This window comes from Phyllobates terribilis, unplaced genomic scaffold, assembly GCF_046119375.1.
Source record: "Phyllobates terribilis strain yellow unplaced genomic scaffold, ASM4611937v1 Scaffold_1__5_contigs__length_1240528914, whole genome shotgun sequence".
In the NCBI taxonomy this organism is placed as follows: domain Eukaryota; kingdom Metazoa; phylum Chordata; class Amphibia; order Anura; family Dendrobatidae; genus Phyllobates; species Phyllobates terribilis.
The window spans coordinates 661,299,721-661,316,113 of NW_027362761.1; the positions used below are offsets into that span (position 1 = coordinate 661,299,721).

General features: G+C 48.0%; 1 protein-coding gene across 1 annotated transcript in view; it reads left to right on the forward strand.

Annotated features, from left to right (window-relative positions):
* Positions 1-10,192: 10,192 nt before the first annotated feature.
* Positions 10,193-16,393, forward strand: part of LOC141273299 (transmembrane protein 59-like) — a 324,881-nt gene continuing 318,680 nt past the window's right edge. Inside the window, exon 1 of the mRNA XM_073684938.1 lies at positions 10,193-10,475. Coding sequence (XP_073541039.1) covers positions 10,311-10,475 — 165 coding nt within the window. The 5' untranslated portion in view covers positions 10,193-10,310. The remainder of the gene's footprint in view (positions 10,476-16,393) is intronic.

Below are 16,393 nucleotides of genomic sequence, written 5' to 3' on the forward strand. Positions count from 1 at the left end.
TATTCTGGAATGAGTGTGTGCAATACATTAATGATGTGTTCGAGTGTAATTTACCCCTATATCCTAAAGTGAGTGTATTAGGCCTTGTACAAATATTAGGATGTGAGGAGGATGAAATAATAGCTGTTAAGAGGACTCTATACCAGGTCAGAAAGCTTATAGCTGCACATTGGTTGGATCCCTCCCCTCTCAGGCTCCAGGAATTTTTGGATAGAATGCGTCTTTTATTGAGATTAGAAGAGGGAGTGTACAAAAAACGGAAGGCTATATGTAAATTTGATAAAATCTGGGGTAAATGGAATATGTTTCATGGTTATCATATTATGTCTATTTTAAATATCACTTGAGTTTGAAATGTTGTGGTCTCTTATGTTCTGTATAACTAATTACTGATTATCAGATATTAAGCTCTGTACCCATGGATCAAATTATTAATGCTTTAACAGTCGGATAAGCTATATGATGGTATACGGTCTGTAACAAAAATTTGCTTTTGCCATATGGTTCTTGGGGCTGTTATGGGTGGGGGGAAGGGGAACGGGTGGGTCTTGAGAGGCACTGCTAGTTTAGTGATGCCTCACTGTTGTTTATGTATAATGTTAATAAAAAGTTTTTTAATAAAAAATATCTGATTTAAAAAAAAAAGGCACAGAGGAATTACGGAGGACACTGGTACGGTCGGCAAGGTACTCCCTCACCATCTTTTGAAACTTTCCAATCCTTGTGAGAGTACCCCGCGCCTCAGGGCCTGTAAGCTGGGCGGGTCTCAGAAAACTGTCCCAGAACGTTGACAGTGTTCCCCTGCCTCTGCTGGATTGGAGTTGCGTCTCTCTCGCCTGTGCGCCTTGGTTGGGCAACGAACTGTGACCTCTGCCGCTAGCGTGTTCAGATGGGAATTTTTTTTAACATTTCTGCAGCAAGGGCCTTCTGGTACTGCCCCATTTTTGTAGACCTCTCCACCTCAGGAATAAGAGAGTGAAAGTTCTCCTTGTAGCAGGGGTCTAAAAGTGTCACCAACCAGTAATGACTGTCACCCAACATTTTGACAACGCGAGGGTCACAGTTAAGGCAGCGTAACACAAAGTCAGCCATGCGTGCCAGACTGGTAACGGGCAAGACTTCCGTGTCCTCACCTAGATGACGACTGATCATGCTCTCCTCCTCCTCCTCCTCCTCCTCCTCTCCCTCATTGTCCCCCAATGCACGTTGGGATAAGATGAGGCTGGGCTGTGTGTAATTGCCCGCTACGGCTTCTTGATCCATCTCATCATACTCTGGCTGCAATACCTCCTCTTTAATTCTCTGCAGAGAGCGTTGCAAAAGTCAGACAAGTGGGATGCTGACGCTAATGATGGCGTCATCGCCACTCACCATCTTGGTGGACTCCTCAAATTTTGTCAGGATGGTACATATGTCAGACATCCAGGTCCACTCCTGAGGTCTTATGTGTGGAGTCTGACCTGAATATCGACGGCCTTGTTGCAGCTAGTATTCCACAACTGCTCTCTTCTGCTCACAAATACTTTGCAACATGTGGAGGGTAGAATTCCAATGTGTGGGGACATCACACACCAGTCAGTGTGCCGGAAGCTGCAAACGCTGCTGCAATACAGCAAGGGCGGCGGAAGCTGTAGCCGCCTTCCGAAAATGAGCTGACAGGCGGCGTACTTTGACGAGCAGATCTGGCAACTCGGGGTACGATTTAAGAAACCGCTGAACCACGAGGTTAAGTACATGAGCCAGGCATGGTACGTGTGTGATCTCGCCTCGCCTCAGAGCCGCCACCAGGTTACGGCCATTGTCACACACGACCATGCCTGGATGTAGGTTCAGCGGTCTCAGCCACAGATCTGCCTGCTCTTTCACAGCTGTCCACAACTCACAAGCAGTGTGAGGTTTATCACCTAAGCTTATGAGTTTCAGCACAGCCTGTTACTGCTTGGCTGAGGCAGTACTGCAGTGCTTCCAGCTTGTAACTGATGTGGTGATATCTGAGATGGAGGCTGAACATGAGGAGGAGGATGATGCGCAGGAGCTGTACACTGTGGGGGCAACTCTGACTGACATAGGGCCCTCAATCCTCGGTGTGGGGAGGATGTGTTCCGTCCCAAGATCCGACTGGGTCCCGGCTTCCACTATGTTTACCCAGTGTGCAGTCAGGGAGATGTACCGTCCCTGGCCACAAGCACTTATCCACGTGTCTGTTGTCAGGTGGACTCTCCCAGTAACTGCGTTGTTGAGGGCACGGCAGATGTTTTGGGACACGTGCTTGTGTAGTGCGGGGATGGCACACCGGGCAAAATAGTGTCGGCTGGGGACCGAGTACCTAGGGAAGGCCACCGCCATAAGGTTGCGGAAGGATTTAGTCTCCATCAGCCTCAAAGGCAGCATTTCCAACGCAGGCAGTCGTGAAATGTGCGAATTTAGGACTGTGGCCTGTGGGGTGTTGGCTGTGAATTTGCGCTTTCGTTCAAAGGTCTGGGATATGGACAATTGAACGCTGTGGTGGGACGTGGACGTTGATGATGTTTCTTGAGAAACTGCCATAACAAGTGAAGACTGAGAGGAGGGGGCAGTATGGACAGGGGATTGCCTTGCAATCACAACAGGGGGTTATCTTACACGCACAACAGCGGAAGAAGCAATGGTGACACCCGCTGACACTGGTCGTGGACCCTGGGGTTCGCCCCACAAAGTCGGGTGCTTTGCTGACATGTGCTTGATCATGCTGGTGGTGGTCAGGCTGGTAGTTTTGTCACCCCTGCTGATGCTGGCCTGGCAGGTGGTACAAATGGCCTTTTTGGGGTTATCAGCAGAGTTTTTAAAAAAATTCCAGACTCTGGAAGACCTACCGGTTGTACTGGCAACGTCCCTCGTGTTGGTGTTACGGGGAACTGTTGCCCGCCTTCTGTCTGCGGCCACCACACTGCTTCTTCCTGCCTGTTGGGGTACTCTGCCTCCCTCCCCCTGTGTGCTGCTGGCCTCGCTCTGCATGTCCTCCTGCCACATTGGGTCAGTTACTAGATCATCCACCACCTCCTCCTCACTTCGTGGCAATTGTGCCTCGTCATCATCCACCTCTTGTGACAAATTGCCAGTGTCGCCTTCCTGTGGCCGTGGCTGTTCAAATATTTGGCCATCGCTACATGGGATCTCCTCTTCCACCACTTCAAGCGGAGCAGGCGAGGGGCACAAATATGGAAATGGACCAGTGAACAGCTCTTCAGAGTGTCCAACTGTGGGATCAGTTGCTGTCTGACGACACTCGGCATGGTGGGAGGAAGGAGCATCAGGGTGAGGAGGAGTATGCGGTCCAGACTCACTGCTACTAACACTTGACCGTGTGGAAGACAGACCGGAGGTGGTGGTGCCCAGGTGACTGGAAGTATTATCTGCTATCCAATTAATAACCTACTCACACTGATCAGTTCGCAATAGTGGTGTTGTTGTGTGCTTCCTTAGTAATTCGGTCAAGAACTGGGAGCGAGAAGATGTGGCTGTTGGTTGTGGCACATTTTCACCTTGGCCCCGTCCTCTGCACGCACCATCACCAGAACGTCCAGTTCCACGTCCCTTGCCCATTGTAAGTGAAGTAAAATAGCTTACACTCGCACTATCAATGGCTAAAGGGTAATATAAAGGAGATTAGAACCGTGGAAGAGGGAAACCACAGTTCTAGTTCTCTGGCCTACACCAGAATCTTTTAAACAGATATATTTGTGTCTGAACACTCACAGACACACTCTATTTTTTTGGGGGGGGGGAAATACCAAAAGGTTAATAAGACGGGTATTTGTACAGTCTGACTGACTGAGGAAAAAAAAAAAAAAGAGGATTTAGATGAAAAAAAAAAGGATTTTTCCTGGCCCCTGAAACCTGCGGCTAAGTCTAGCAATTTGAGAAGCAGCACACAGGACTGTAATGCAGTGGTTGTTGGTATAACCACTGCATCTCCTATACAGCCTGCCTGCCTGATATCTGGGATGGATATTAGTCCTGAGAAGGACTGTTCGTTTGATTTTGCAGGCTTTAGAGACCCTATACTACCTATTTCGCAGTATAAATCTCTCCCTAGCTCAGCAGCACTCTCCCTACACCGTCTGATCCGGAGCGACTGTGTCCAAGATGGCGGTGCCCGGTTTTAAATACTCGAGGTTACGCTGTGCGGCCAGCCAATCACTGTAATGCCCACAACCAACATGGCTGCGGCATTACAGTGACTGGCTGGCAATCCCTGCATGTTCATTGGCTCTGTAAAGAGCGCCAAACATGCAGGGCAGAGACACGAGCTCCCGCCCGAGTAACCCGGAAATGCTCGGTGCTCGCCGAACATCCCGAGTAGTGAGATGCTGGGGCGAGTGCCGAGCAGTGTCGAGCATGCTCGCTCAACACTAGTCACTACGTTTACAGCCAGTGGCGTACCGCCAATGGCGGCAGACCACGCGACTGCTATGGGGCCCGTGAGCCGTGGGGGTCCCATAGCAGTCCAGGGGTGGACATACCGCCGCCGGTGCAGCTGCGCCGGGTCCCCACCATGCAGCTGCACCAAGGGGCCCGCAAGGTGCAGCTGCTCCCTGCACGCGGAGGTCAGGGAGCGATCCCTGCAGGTCCGCTGCTGTCAGGAGGAGAATAGCAGCAGAGCTGGAGAGTTCGTCCTCTCCTTCCTCCCTGACCCAGGCGCGCGCAGCTTGATGACGTTATCATGCAGCGCGCGCCTGGGTCAGGAAGAAAGCTGCCGGCAACCAGGAGGATGCTGCTGCAGGGGAGCCAGCTGAGGTAAGTTGTTGTTTTTTTTTTTTTTTGTTTGTTTTTTACTGAAATGCTGGGGAGGGGAGGTGGGGGGAGAGCAATGGTGTGATGGTGGGGCTGGGGAGAAGAATGATGGGGCTGGGAAGAGCAATAATTGGGCTGATGGGACTGGGGAGAGCAATGATGGGGCTGGGGAGAGAAATATTGGGGCTGGAGAGAGGGCTGATGGGGCTGGGGAGAGGAATAATGGGGTTGATGGGGCTGGGGAGAGCAATAATGGGGCTGATGGGGCTGGGGAGAGCAATAATGGGGCTGATGGGGCTGGGGAGAGAAATAATGGGGTTGATGGGGCTGGGGAGTGCAATAATGGGGCTGATGGGGCTGGGGAGAGGAATGATGGGGCTTGGGATAGGAATAATGGGACTAATGGGGCTGGGAAGAGCAATAATGGGGCTGGGGAGAGGAATGATGGGACTGGGGAGAGGAATAATGGGGTTGATGGGGCTAGGGAGAGGAATAATGGGATGGTAGGGCTAGGGAGAGCAATGATGGGGCTGGGGAGAGGAATGATGGGGCTGGGGAGAGCAATGATGGGGATGGTGGGGCTGGGGAGAGCAATGATGGGATGGTGGGGCTGGGGAGAGGAATAATGGAGCTGATGGGGCTGGGGAGAGGAATGATGGGATGATGGGGCTGGGGAGAGCAATAATGGGGCTGATGGGGCTGGGGAGAGGAATGATGGGGCTGGGAAGAGCAATAATGGGGCTGATGGGGCTGGAAAGAGTAATAATGGGGCTGATGGGGCTGGGGAGAGGAATGATGGGGCTGGGATGAGCAATAATGGGGCTGATAGGGCTGGGGAGAGCAATGATGGGGATAGTGGGGAAGGGGAGAGCAATGACGTGTTGCTGGGAGAGAGCAATGATGGGGGTGCTGGGAGAGAGCTATGATGGGAGTGCTGGGACAGAGCAATGGTGGGGGGCTGGGAGAGAGCAATGATGTGAGGCTGGGAGAGAGCAATGATGGAGGTGCTGGGACAGAGTAATGATGGGGGTGCTGAGAGGAAATGATGGGGGTGCTGGGAGAGCTCAATGATGGGGGTGCTGGGAGAGAGTGATGATGGAGTGCTGGGAGAAGCAATGATGGAGGTGCTGGGACAGAGCAATGATGGGGGGCTGGGAGAGAGCAATGATGGAGGTGCTGGGACAGAGCAATGATTGGGGCTGGGAGAGAGCAATGATGGGGGTTCTGGGAGAGAGCAATGATGGGGGTGGTGGGACAGAGCAATGATGCAGGTGCTGAGAGAGAGCAATGATGCGGATGCTGGGAGAGAGCAATGATGGGGGTGCTGGGAGAGAGCAACGATGAGGGTGCTGGGACAGAGCAATGACGGGGGTGCTGGGACAGAGCAATGACAGGGGTGCTGGGAGAGAGTAATGATGGGGGTGCTGGGAGAGAGCAATGACGAGGGTGCTGGGAGAGCAATGATGGGGGTGCTGGAAGAGAGCAATTGTGCGGGTTTCACTTTGCTTGTACTGTGAAGCCTTGTATGTTTTTCGTGTGCACATAGCCTTACAGTTACCGTAATTGGGGAGAGTCACAGAGACTGAATAATTTATATTATTGTCCGGTGCAGATTATAGTTAATGGGGGCACAGTGCTGCTTATCACTTTATATTTTGATTACTAAGTGGCTAATAGTATATTAATGTGGGGGGGTACATATCTGTATTCGAGGACGCAGAGCGGGGGAGACACATGTATACATACAATATGTGACCTTGTTATTTTCTAGGCTGGGGATCATCGTGACAAGACGAGTCGCGGCTGGGAGATTTCGACATGAAGGTCTGACCAGATGGAGAAGAAGCAGCAGAAACCGACTCTGATCATATGAGACGTCAGCGGTAAGTGCCTGGATGTAAATAATATTCTGTATCTGCACTGCGTGACTTGGAGTGATAATGTTATCTGTAATATCCCTTAGGCTGCATTCTCACATTTGTGTGAAATGTCCGTGTGCTGCCAGATCTTTTTATCGGATGGTCCACGGACTCGTACAGTTATATAGATCCATTCACACATCCTTGAAAATCACGGATCTTAGAATGAGATCTGTGAGGATCAGAGAATGTCCTGTTCTGATCCGATTTTGAGGATTAGAATAGGACATGCTCAATGCGTCAGTAAAACAGGGCAGCACACCGACACTGCACACAGATGCAGGAATGTAGCCTTATTATGTATAGCACAGTCCCTTAGTATATAGTGTACTCACTTATTATGTATAGTGCCATCCTTAGTTATATAGTTTCCTCTTTTATTATGTATAACACCCTCCCTTATTATGTACCATCCTCTCTAGCGGCTCACAGTTGGGGGATCATACTGTGTTGGGGTCAGCATACTAAACCCTGGGAGTTGAGGTGGGGTACAGTAGGGTCATTATACTGTGCATGTGGAGGAATTCACCATGGGGGTTTCATACTGTGTTTGGGGGGCCCTTTTATTGGCATCACACTTTATGGGGCAATGAAAGCGAGATTTAGGACGTCAAAGGATGGAAAGTTGTGAGATCTGATCTTTGGTGACCCCGACAATTATTTACTTTTTTCTTTTGGGGGGGGGGGTCCAATTAGAGCTTCTGCTATGGGGCCCCATGATTCCTATGTACGCCCCTGTTTACAGCGATACTACATCTATATTGTTTTTTTTATGTTTTGCCGCTTTTACACTAACTTTTACAGAAGAAAAACATTTTTTAGAATGGTTTTATTCTGAGAGGTATAACTTTTTTTATTTTTCAGTTGATGGAGCTATATGGTGGCTTGTTTTTTGAGACAAGATGACATTTTCAGTGGTACCATTTTTATTTACATTCGTATTTTTTTTCGGGTCTTATTCCATTTTGTTGTTTGGCGGTTTGAGGATAAAGTATCATTTTTTTTTTTCTATGTTCACTAAAGAGGTTAACTAGTGGGACAGTTTTATAGGTCAGGTCATTCTGGACGCGGCGATACCAAATATGTGTACTTTTTTTTCGAATAATTATTTATGGGTACAGTATTTTTTTGCGATTATTTTTTCATTTTTTTTTAAATATATATATATTTTTTTCCCCACTTTCATTTTTACACTTTGTACCACTATGGGACTTTCATTTTTTGCTGGTTGATCGCTTGCATAGCTGTCAGCCCTGCACAGGCAAAAGTCACTTTGATCGTGCACTGAGCACGATCAAAGTAACTTCCTGATGCCTGGTGACCTGGATGTCAAAATGACGACATCGGGTCACCATGGCAACGATTGGGACCGTGCACACACAGCGCGGGGTCCCGATTCAATGTAAGAGGGGCGCCGCTTACTCCCGGAATGCTGCGATCGACTTCGATCGTAGCATTTCGGGGGTTAATGTGCCGGGAGCCGTGCGGCACCACTCCTGGCACATAGTATAGAGTGTTAGCAGTTAGAATCAGCTGACACCTGGCGGCGATCGCGCCCACACATCCTCTGTGCAGGCACGATCACCAAGGCATAATAATCCGTACCTTGTCCATGAAGCCCAGAGCGCTGGTACATATTATTACACCCGAAGTCAGAAAGGGGTTAAAGGGAAAGAAAATGCTATTTACCTGCAGCTATAGAGTTAATCTGCCGAAAATAGCATTATAATGCTTACTGAAAGTTCAACAAATGGGAGGAAATTAACTAATATCCTCATTGTAGCTGCTCACTTTCAGTCATGGGGGCGTACATGGAGCATTTGCAGTCACTTCTCACTATACAGTGAACAGTGGTTGCAATTACTCCCTGGCACTTTTACAGCTCACTTTATGCACGCCTGAAAGTGAGCGGCTCCCAAGAAGATGTATGTTAATTTTCTCCTGGTAGCTGTGCTTCCATTAAAGAGAACCTGTCATCAGGGTTATACATATTAAACTAAAGGCATTGCCATAATGGCACTGGTATACTGGTCAATGATGAGCCGAGATCTCAATTTGCACATGCGCAGTTTCCAGTGCCATTTTATTGCAACCCATCGAGAGATCAATCTGCGCAAGTGCAGCCCGCAGCTAGGACAGCGCCTGTGCGGAATTTAAATAAGGTAGAAGATAGACAGCAGAGGGGCACTTATGGTAATTAGTATTGTAGTATTCAGTCACTAGAGCGTGGCCGTATTTGTTCACTAGTTATGCTGTGGCGGTATTTGTTCCTTGTATGTGGTATTATTCGGTCACTATGTGGTAGTAATATGTGGTGTGGTCATGGTGTGGTGGTATTTGTCCCTTGTATTTGGTATTATTGGTCATTTTTAAAAATGTATATGACACATTCCCTTAAAGAAAAGAGTCTCCTAGTTGTGGTGGTGGCTTAAAAAACTTTTTGGCCAAAACAAAAGCTGTTGGCTATGTATGTGATATTGTGTTCGATGGGAACTGATGTGTGATTGGTGTGGACGTGGTGCAGAAGTGTTTTTTCAAGTGGACGGTAGTACTGTGGAAGGTCAGAGTGGTGGAGGCGGAGCTGCGGTGGAGCCTGGGCGGTGTCTCAAGGGGGCCCGAAAATTTTGTCGGTATGGGGTCCTGAAATTCCTGGTGGCAGCCTTGCCCACGATGTGTACCAGCCTGTGGCCTGACGCTGTGGAATAGCTGCAGCGGCTTCTGCTCTTTATGCAAATGAGCGGTGCCATATTTTTTTTTTACCTGCGGACTTTCCTCATAGAGGTTAGGTCTATGTGGAAAGCCCGCATGCGGACCCGTAAGAGAAATGGACATGCTGCGGTCTGGAAAGAATCGTGGCATGTCAATATCCGCGGGTGATCCACAGATACACATAGTGGACATGGGATCTAGAAATCCAATCCACTATGCTGTAACATCTGGACGCTGTGGGATAACACGCAGCCCCGGATCGTGTGCACACCCCCTAAAGCAGATTTCCCATGTGATCTGTTGGGGGAGGCTGATGGACAGGTGTGGTCGCATCCATTTTGTGGACAGCAGGGCTTTAATCTGTAAAGAAGGCTGCACTAATAAGGAGGCAAACCTGTAATACTTCTACATTATTATATGCCATAAAATCATGCTTCCAACACATTTGTTAAAATAAAGATAAAATGGATACCCACTTTAAAAATCTGAAAATTGGTTTTAATTAAAAGAAATTGCTTTCAGTAGTACAATGTTTGCATTTTGACAGTAATTTGCAAGGGGCCTGTCTTCCTATGTACCGAACTGGTAAAATAAGGTTTATTTTCTTTTATAAAATAAATGGAGATATACAGCACAGGACAGTTTTGAAAAAAATGTACGCTCGGTTTTATGTAAGGACATTAGAAATGTGGAGGAACTGGTAATGGTGACAATCCTGCAGATGTGACTACTAGAGCTCTGTACAGTGACAAGTCATAGACATGTAGAGCAGTGTGTACCCCTCCTCCTCTCTCCCAGAGTCCTTTGCACTGTACACATGACATCAGAGGGGCTCTGACATTGTGCAGTGCTGCTTCTGTGTGTCTCAGGCTGAACATCTGCTCCTGGATCCTAAAGCAGCCCTGCAGGATGGGAGCCCCAGAACACTGGAGCTGTGACCTCCGCCTTCTGCTGGCCCTCATAGTTCTGGTGTCTGCTGTCAGTGCAGGGGACCCCTTTGACATCCAGCTAGGAGACATCACCTCCTGCAGCCAGCAGTGTCAGCTCACCTTCAACCTGAAGAGCTCCTCAGAAGTAAGCGCCATAATGTATCATGTCTGTCTGTCTATCTATCAATCATCTATTTATTTATCATCGATCTCATATCTATCCTTCAACATATATCGATTTGTGCCTCTGACATAGAAGCCCAAAAATCAATACAGAAATTCATTTTCCTGTTTGCTGCCACTTGGGCATCACTACAAAGCTGATATCCATCCTTTTTCCACAAGGCATCCTCCAGCCATGCAGTGGGATTTAACCGCTTCCATGCCATTTATATTTAAGATGGTGATCACATAGGAGTGACTGTTTACCCTAGGCAGGTGGTTAGTAGGAACTGCTTACAATATAGGTTGCTTCTTATATAAGCTTGTCATTTTTGTCATTCTTCATGTTCTCATGTTCCCAGTGGGTGTTGAATTATACATCTCTAATGTGAATGTAATGGCTGCTATGGAACCTTCCTAACGCTTCCACTGAGACTGCATTGAGGCTATGGTGGGATGGATACATAGCTGAAAAGCTTATCTATAAAAATAATTGCATGGCAAAATGAAAACAAAATGCTTGGAGATTGGTCATGGAATGATGGACTATATAATGATTAGATATTCCTGTAGTTTATTCTGAAATCATTTTATTTTCAGAATTAGTTGTAGTAATAAACACTATCCTACATAGAAAACATATGCACAGAATGCAAGCACAGCTGGAAATCTATTTCTGTGGCTGCATTGCTCTAAGCCACTGTGCATACACAATGCTTGGTATACGTATATCCCGGGCCATAACATTAGGATGTGTTTCTGCAGCCGTTTCTAGGCGGATTATTTTCTTTTGTATGCATAAGGGTGAATGGCAAAGATGAAAGTCTTACTGGTAGTAATTTCACCATATGTTTCAGGTTTGTCACAGAACAGTGGGTATACTAATATACATTACAGTATATGGATAGTTATCTGCAGTGCTTCCTAATATACAGTACTGTGCAAAGTTGTATGCAAATAAATAAATTCAGCAAAGTAAAAATTATTCCAAAAATAAAAGAATTAATAGTTTATTTTCATCAATTAACAAAGTGTAATGTGTATTAACAAAATAGAAATCTAAATCAAAACAATATTTGGTGTGGCGACTCATTACCTTCAGCATAATTGTACATAGTTTTTGAAGGAACTCGACAAAGGTAGTTCCAAATATCTTGGGGAACTACAAATCTTCAGTAGATGTAAACTTGGGTCTCTTCATGTAATCCCACACAGTCATTGATGATTAGATCAGGGCCATATCATCATTGCCAAGACTTGTTCTTATTTTGAAGATAGTTAATAGACATTGGCTGTATGTTTGGGGTCGGTATCAAGCTGCAGAATAAATTTGGAGTCAATCAGATGCCTCCCTGATGGTATGGCATGATGTATATGACGCGCCCCTGGGGCAATGGGGTACTCGGCAGCTGGGCCTATGGATGCTGGTGGGGGATATCACGGTGGCTGGCCCGGTCCGTGGCCCAGGGCGGTCAACCAAAAGGGGAATTTGTAATTTGGATAGGAAAAATAAAATAAATAGTTTGTGACGCCACCTGTGGTACCCGGTAAGGTTTACCAGCGCTGCTGCAGACCTCCGGGGGGTGATGGGATGGCAGCTGAGGTGTTTCTGCTCCCCACAGGTGGAGTGGGCCCCCGGGACAGGGATGGTGTTTGATGGTGGGTGATGCTGGGACTTGTAGTGCAGGCGGATGGCACAGCAGGAGTAACTGACAGAGACAGGGGATTCGCTTCAATACCTTTACTGGTGCAGATGTCAGGTACGGTCCAGGGTACTCCAGGTGAAGGTCGCACTTTTGGACTTCTCTCCAGTGAGCGGGTATAAGGCCTCCTGGTGCATGTCTGCCTCTCTGTATGCTCCTGGCCAGCCTGCAACTGGGCCTAGCTTCTGTGTCGTGCTGTTCCTTCACCTGTCGCTCGGTAGTAGTACCTTTTGCTGGTAACCACTCTCCATGGACGCTGGGGCCTTGTGGTTCCTGGTCCTGTAATGGGTCTAGCTTCAGGTCGTCCAGGGACTTGTAGTCCTCCTGGAATGCCAGTGATCCCTACTGGGTATAAAGGGACCCTGTAGGCGCGGACCCGGTGTCCGGTTTGTATATCGGGGTGAGCCTATGATGCTCCTCTGCCCCCTTTCAACTCCTCTCTCCTTTCCTCCTTGCCGTCAGCCACACTTGGGGCCCTCAATACTCAGCAGCAGACGAGCTGCGTCTTCACTGGTCTAAGTGCCAGAACACTAACTTCTCACTGAGCTGCCTGGCTCCACCCTCCATATATATATCCCTAACGGGCTCCATCTGCTGGTGTGAGGTGGAAGGGGTGAGGTGTTTGTATGTAATGAGGGCCTCTTGTGGAGAAGTCCATCCATGCACCCTGGGTCCTGTGGTACCTGTGCGCAGCAGGGTGCCACATATACACTGTGTGCAGAATTATTAGGCAAGTTGTATTTTAGAGGATTATTTTTATTATTGATCAACATCTATGTTCTCAATCAACCCAAAAGACTCATAAATATCCAAGCTTAATATTTTTGGAAGCTGGAGTGTTTTTTTTTTTAGATTTGGCTATCTTAGGAGGATATCTGTTTGTGCAGGTAACTATTACTGTGCAGAATTATTAGGCAACTTAATAAAAAACAAATATAATCCCATCTCACTTGTTTATTTTCACCAGGTAAACCAACATCAGTGCACAAACTTTAGAGATAAACATTTCTGACATGCAAAAACAAAAACCCAAAAAATTAGTGATCAATATAGCCACCTTTCTTTATGATAACACTCAACAGCCTTCCATCCATAGATTCTGTCAGTTGCTTGATCTGTTTTCGATCAACATTGCGTGCAGCAGCCACCACAGCCTCCCAGACACTGTTCCGAGAGGTGTACTGTTTTCCCTCCCTGTAGATCTCACATTTTATGATGGACCACAGGTTCTCTATGGGGTTCAGATCAGGTGAACAAGGGGGCCATGTCCTTATTTTTTCTTCTTTTAGACCTTCACTGGCAGCTACGCTGTGGAGTAGTTGCATGCATGTGATGGAGCATTGTCCTGCATGAAAATCATGTTTTTCTTGAACCATACCGACTTCTTCCTGTACCACTTCTTGAAGAAGTTGTCTTCCAGAAACTGGCAGTAGGTCTGGGAGTTGAGCTTCACTCCATCCTCAACACGAAAAGGTTCCATAAGTTCATCTTTGATGATACCAGCCCATACCAGTACCCCACCTCCACCTTGCTGGCGTCTGAGTCGGAGTGGAGCTCTCTGCCCTTTACTGATCCAGCCTCTGGCCCATCCTTCTGGCCCATCAAGAGTCACTCTCATTTCATCAGTCCATAAAACCTTTGAAAAATCAGTCTTAAGATATTTCTTGGCCCATTCTTGACGTTTTATCTTATGTTTCTTGTTGAAAGGTGGTCGTTTTTCAGCCTTCCTTACCTTGGCCATGTCCCTGAGTATCGCACGCCTTGTACTTTTTGATACTCCAGTAACGTTGCAGCTCTGAAATATGGCAAAACTGGTGGCAAATGGCATCTTGGCTGCTTCACGCTTGATTTTCCTCAATTCATGGGCAGTTATTTTGCGACCCTGTTGGCTATTTGCCATGAAATGCTTGATTGTTCGGTGCTCACGCTTCAAAAGTTTGGAAATTTCAAGACTGCTGCATCCCTCTGCAAGACATCTCACAATTTTGGACTTTTCAGAGCCCGTCAAATCTCTCTTCTGACCCATTTTGCCAAAGGAAAGGAAGTTGCCTAATAATTAAGCACACCTTATATAGGGTGTTGATGTCATTAGTCAACACCCCTCCTCATTACAGAGATTCACATCACCAGATTTACTTAATTGGTAGTTAGCTCTCAAGCCTATGCAGCTTGGAGTAGGACAACATGTATAAAAAGTATCATGTGATCAAAATACTCATTTGTCTAATAATTCTGCACACAGTGTAAGTATCTGCCTCTATTTTTCATGATTATTATTTATTATTATAGTGCCATTTATTCCATAGCACTTTACATGTGAAAGGGGATACACATACAGTAATAATTACAATAATCTTTAACAAAACATGATGGCGACTGGTACAGGAGGAGCGACGATCCTGCCTGCGAGGGTTTACAGACTACAAGGGATGGGTGAGGATACAGTTGGTGAGGGTAGAGCTGGTTGTGCAGCGGTATGGTGGAGCGATGGTTACTGCAGGTTGTAGGCTTATTGGAAGATCATTGAGGACTCCATTAATCCTGATCAAATCCCCAACTCTATTTGCTGATATTCAGCCCCAAATTTGCACTGTCGCCTGTAGACTGTAGCATCTGCGTCTCTGCCCTCTGCTAGGCAGAGACGCTGTCCCCCTTACCTCCGCGCTCCTGCTCCGGCGTCTTCCGGCCTCCCTGCTGCTGCTGCTGGTGCACGCAGCTTCCCGGGCACTGTGCTTAGGGCGCGAGCGCTCCCTCCCTCTTAAAGGGGCCACGCGCGCCGTCCTAAAAAGTCCCCGGCCAATGGCCGGAGGACTCTCCCTATTTAAAGCACCTCCTCCAATATGGAGGTGCCTGTGCAAGGTTTTTGCTTTGTGATACTTACTTTGCTTCAGCCCTCAGGTCCTCTGCAAGTCAGTCTTGTCCGCCAGTCTGATCTTCAGTCCAGTCCGCCAGTCTGACTACTTTCTAGCCCGACAGTCTGCCTTCAGTCCAGTCCGCCAGTCTATCTATGGGTTCTGCCCGCCTGCTTACCTGGAAGCACCTGCCTGTTACCTGCCGTGCCTGCCAGCCCGCTTACCTGGAAGCACCTGCCTGTTACCTGCCGTGCCTACCAGCCAGCCTACCTGGAGGCTCCTGCTTGTTACCTGCCGTGTCTGCCAGTCTGTCTACCCGGATCACCCGTCAGCCTGCATCCCATGCTCATCTGCTTTACCGGTCAGTCCCTGCCTTCTGACCCGTGGGAGTCACTTGCTCTCATACAAGGTCGGTCCCAGAGTAGCACCTGGTCCCTCTGCTTGGTCCTTCCCTGGTCACGTAGTCGATTGAGCCACTGTACGACCTTGGTCAGTCCGAGTTGATAGCTAGTTACACCCCTCTGGTCCCTCCTTGCACCGCAGCACAGAGGTTCCACCACCCGGATCCGTAACACTGATACTGACCTGGCTGGTGGTGCAAATGGCCTTTTTGGGGTTATCGACAGAGTCTTTAAAAAACAACCAGACTCTGGAAGACCTAACAGTTGTACTGGCAACTTCCGTTGTGTTGATGTTACGGGGAACAGTTGCCCGCCTTCTGTCTGCGGCCACCACACTGATTGTTCTTGCCTGTTGTAGTGCTACGCCTCCCTCCCACTGTGTGCTGCTGCCCTCGCTCTGCATGTCACATTGCCAGGTTGGGTCAGTGACTTCATTGTCCACCACCTCATCTTCCACTTCCGCACCCTTGTCCTCTTCCTGACTTTCTGGCAATTGTGTTTCATCATCATCCACCTCTTGTGACAGCTTCCCACCGTCACCTTCGTGTGACTGTGTCTGCTCAAATATTTGGGCATCGCTACATGCGATCTCCTCTTGCCCCGCTTCAAGTGGACCGGGCGAGAGGCCCGAATCTATAAATGGAAAAGTGAACAGCTCTTCGGAGTGTCCAAGTGTGGGATCAGTTGTCTCCGGGCACTCTGCATGGTGGGTGGAAGGAGGATTAGGGTGAGGAATATGCGGTCCAGACTCACGGCTACTGAGACTTGACCGTGTGGAAGACAGGGTGGTGGTGGTGGTGGTGGCTGACTGGAAGCATTATCTGCTATCAAAACAATAACCTTTTCACACTGCTCTGTGTTCAATAGTGGTGTTCTGCGGTCCTTTATTAATTGGGACAGGAAGGTCGAACGAGAAGATGTGGGTGTTTGTTGTGGCACAATTTC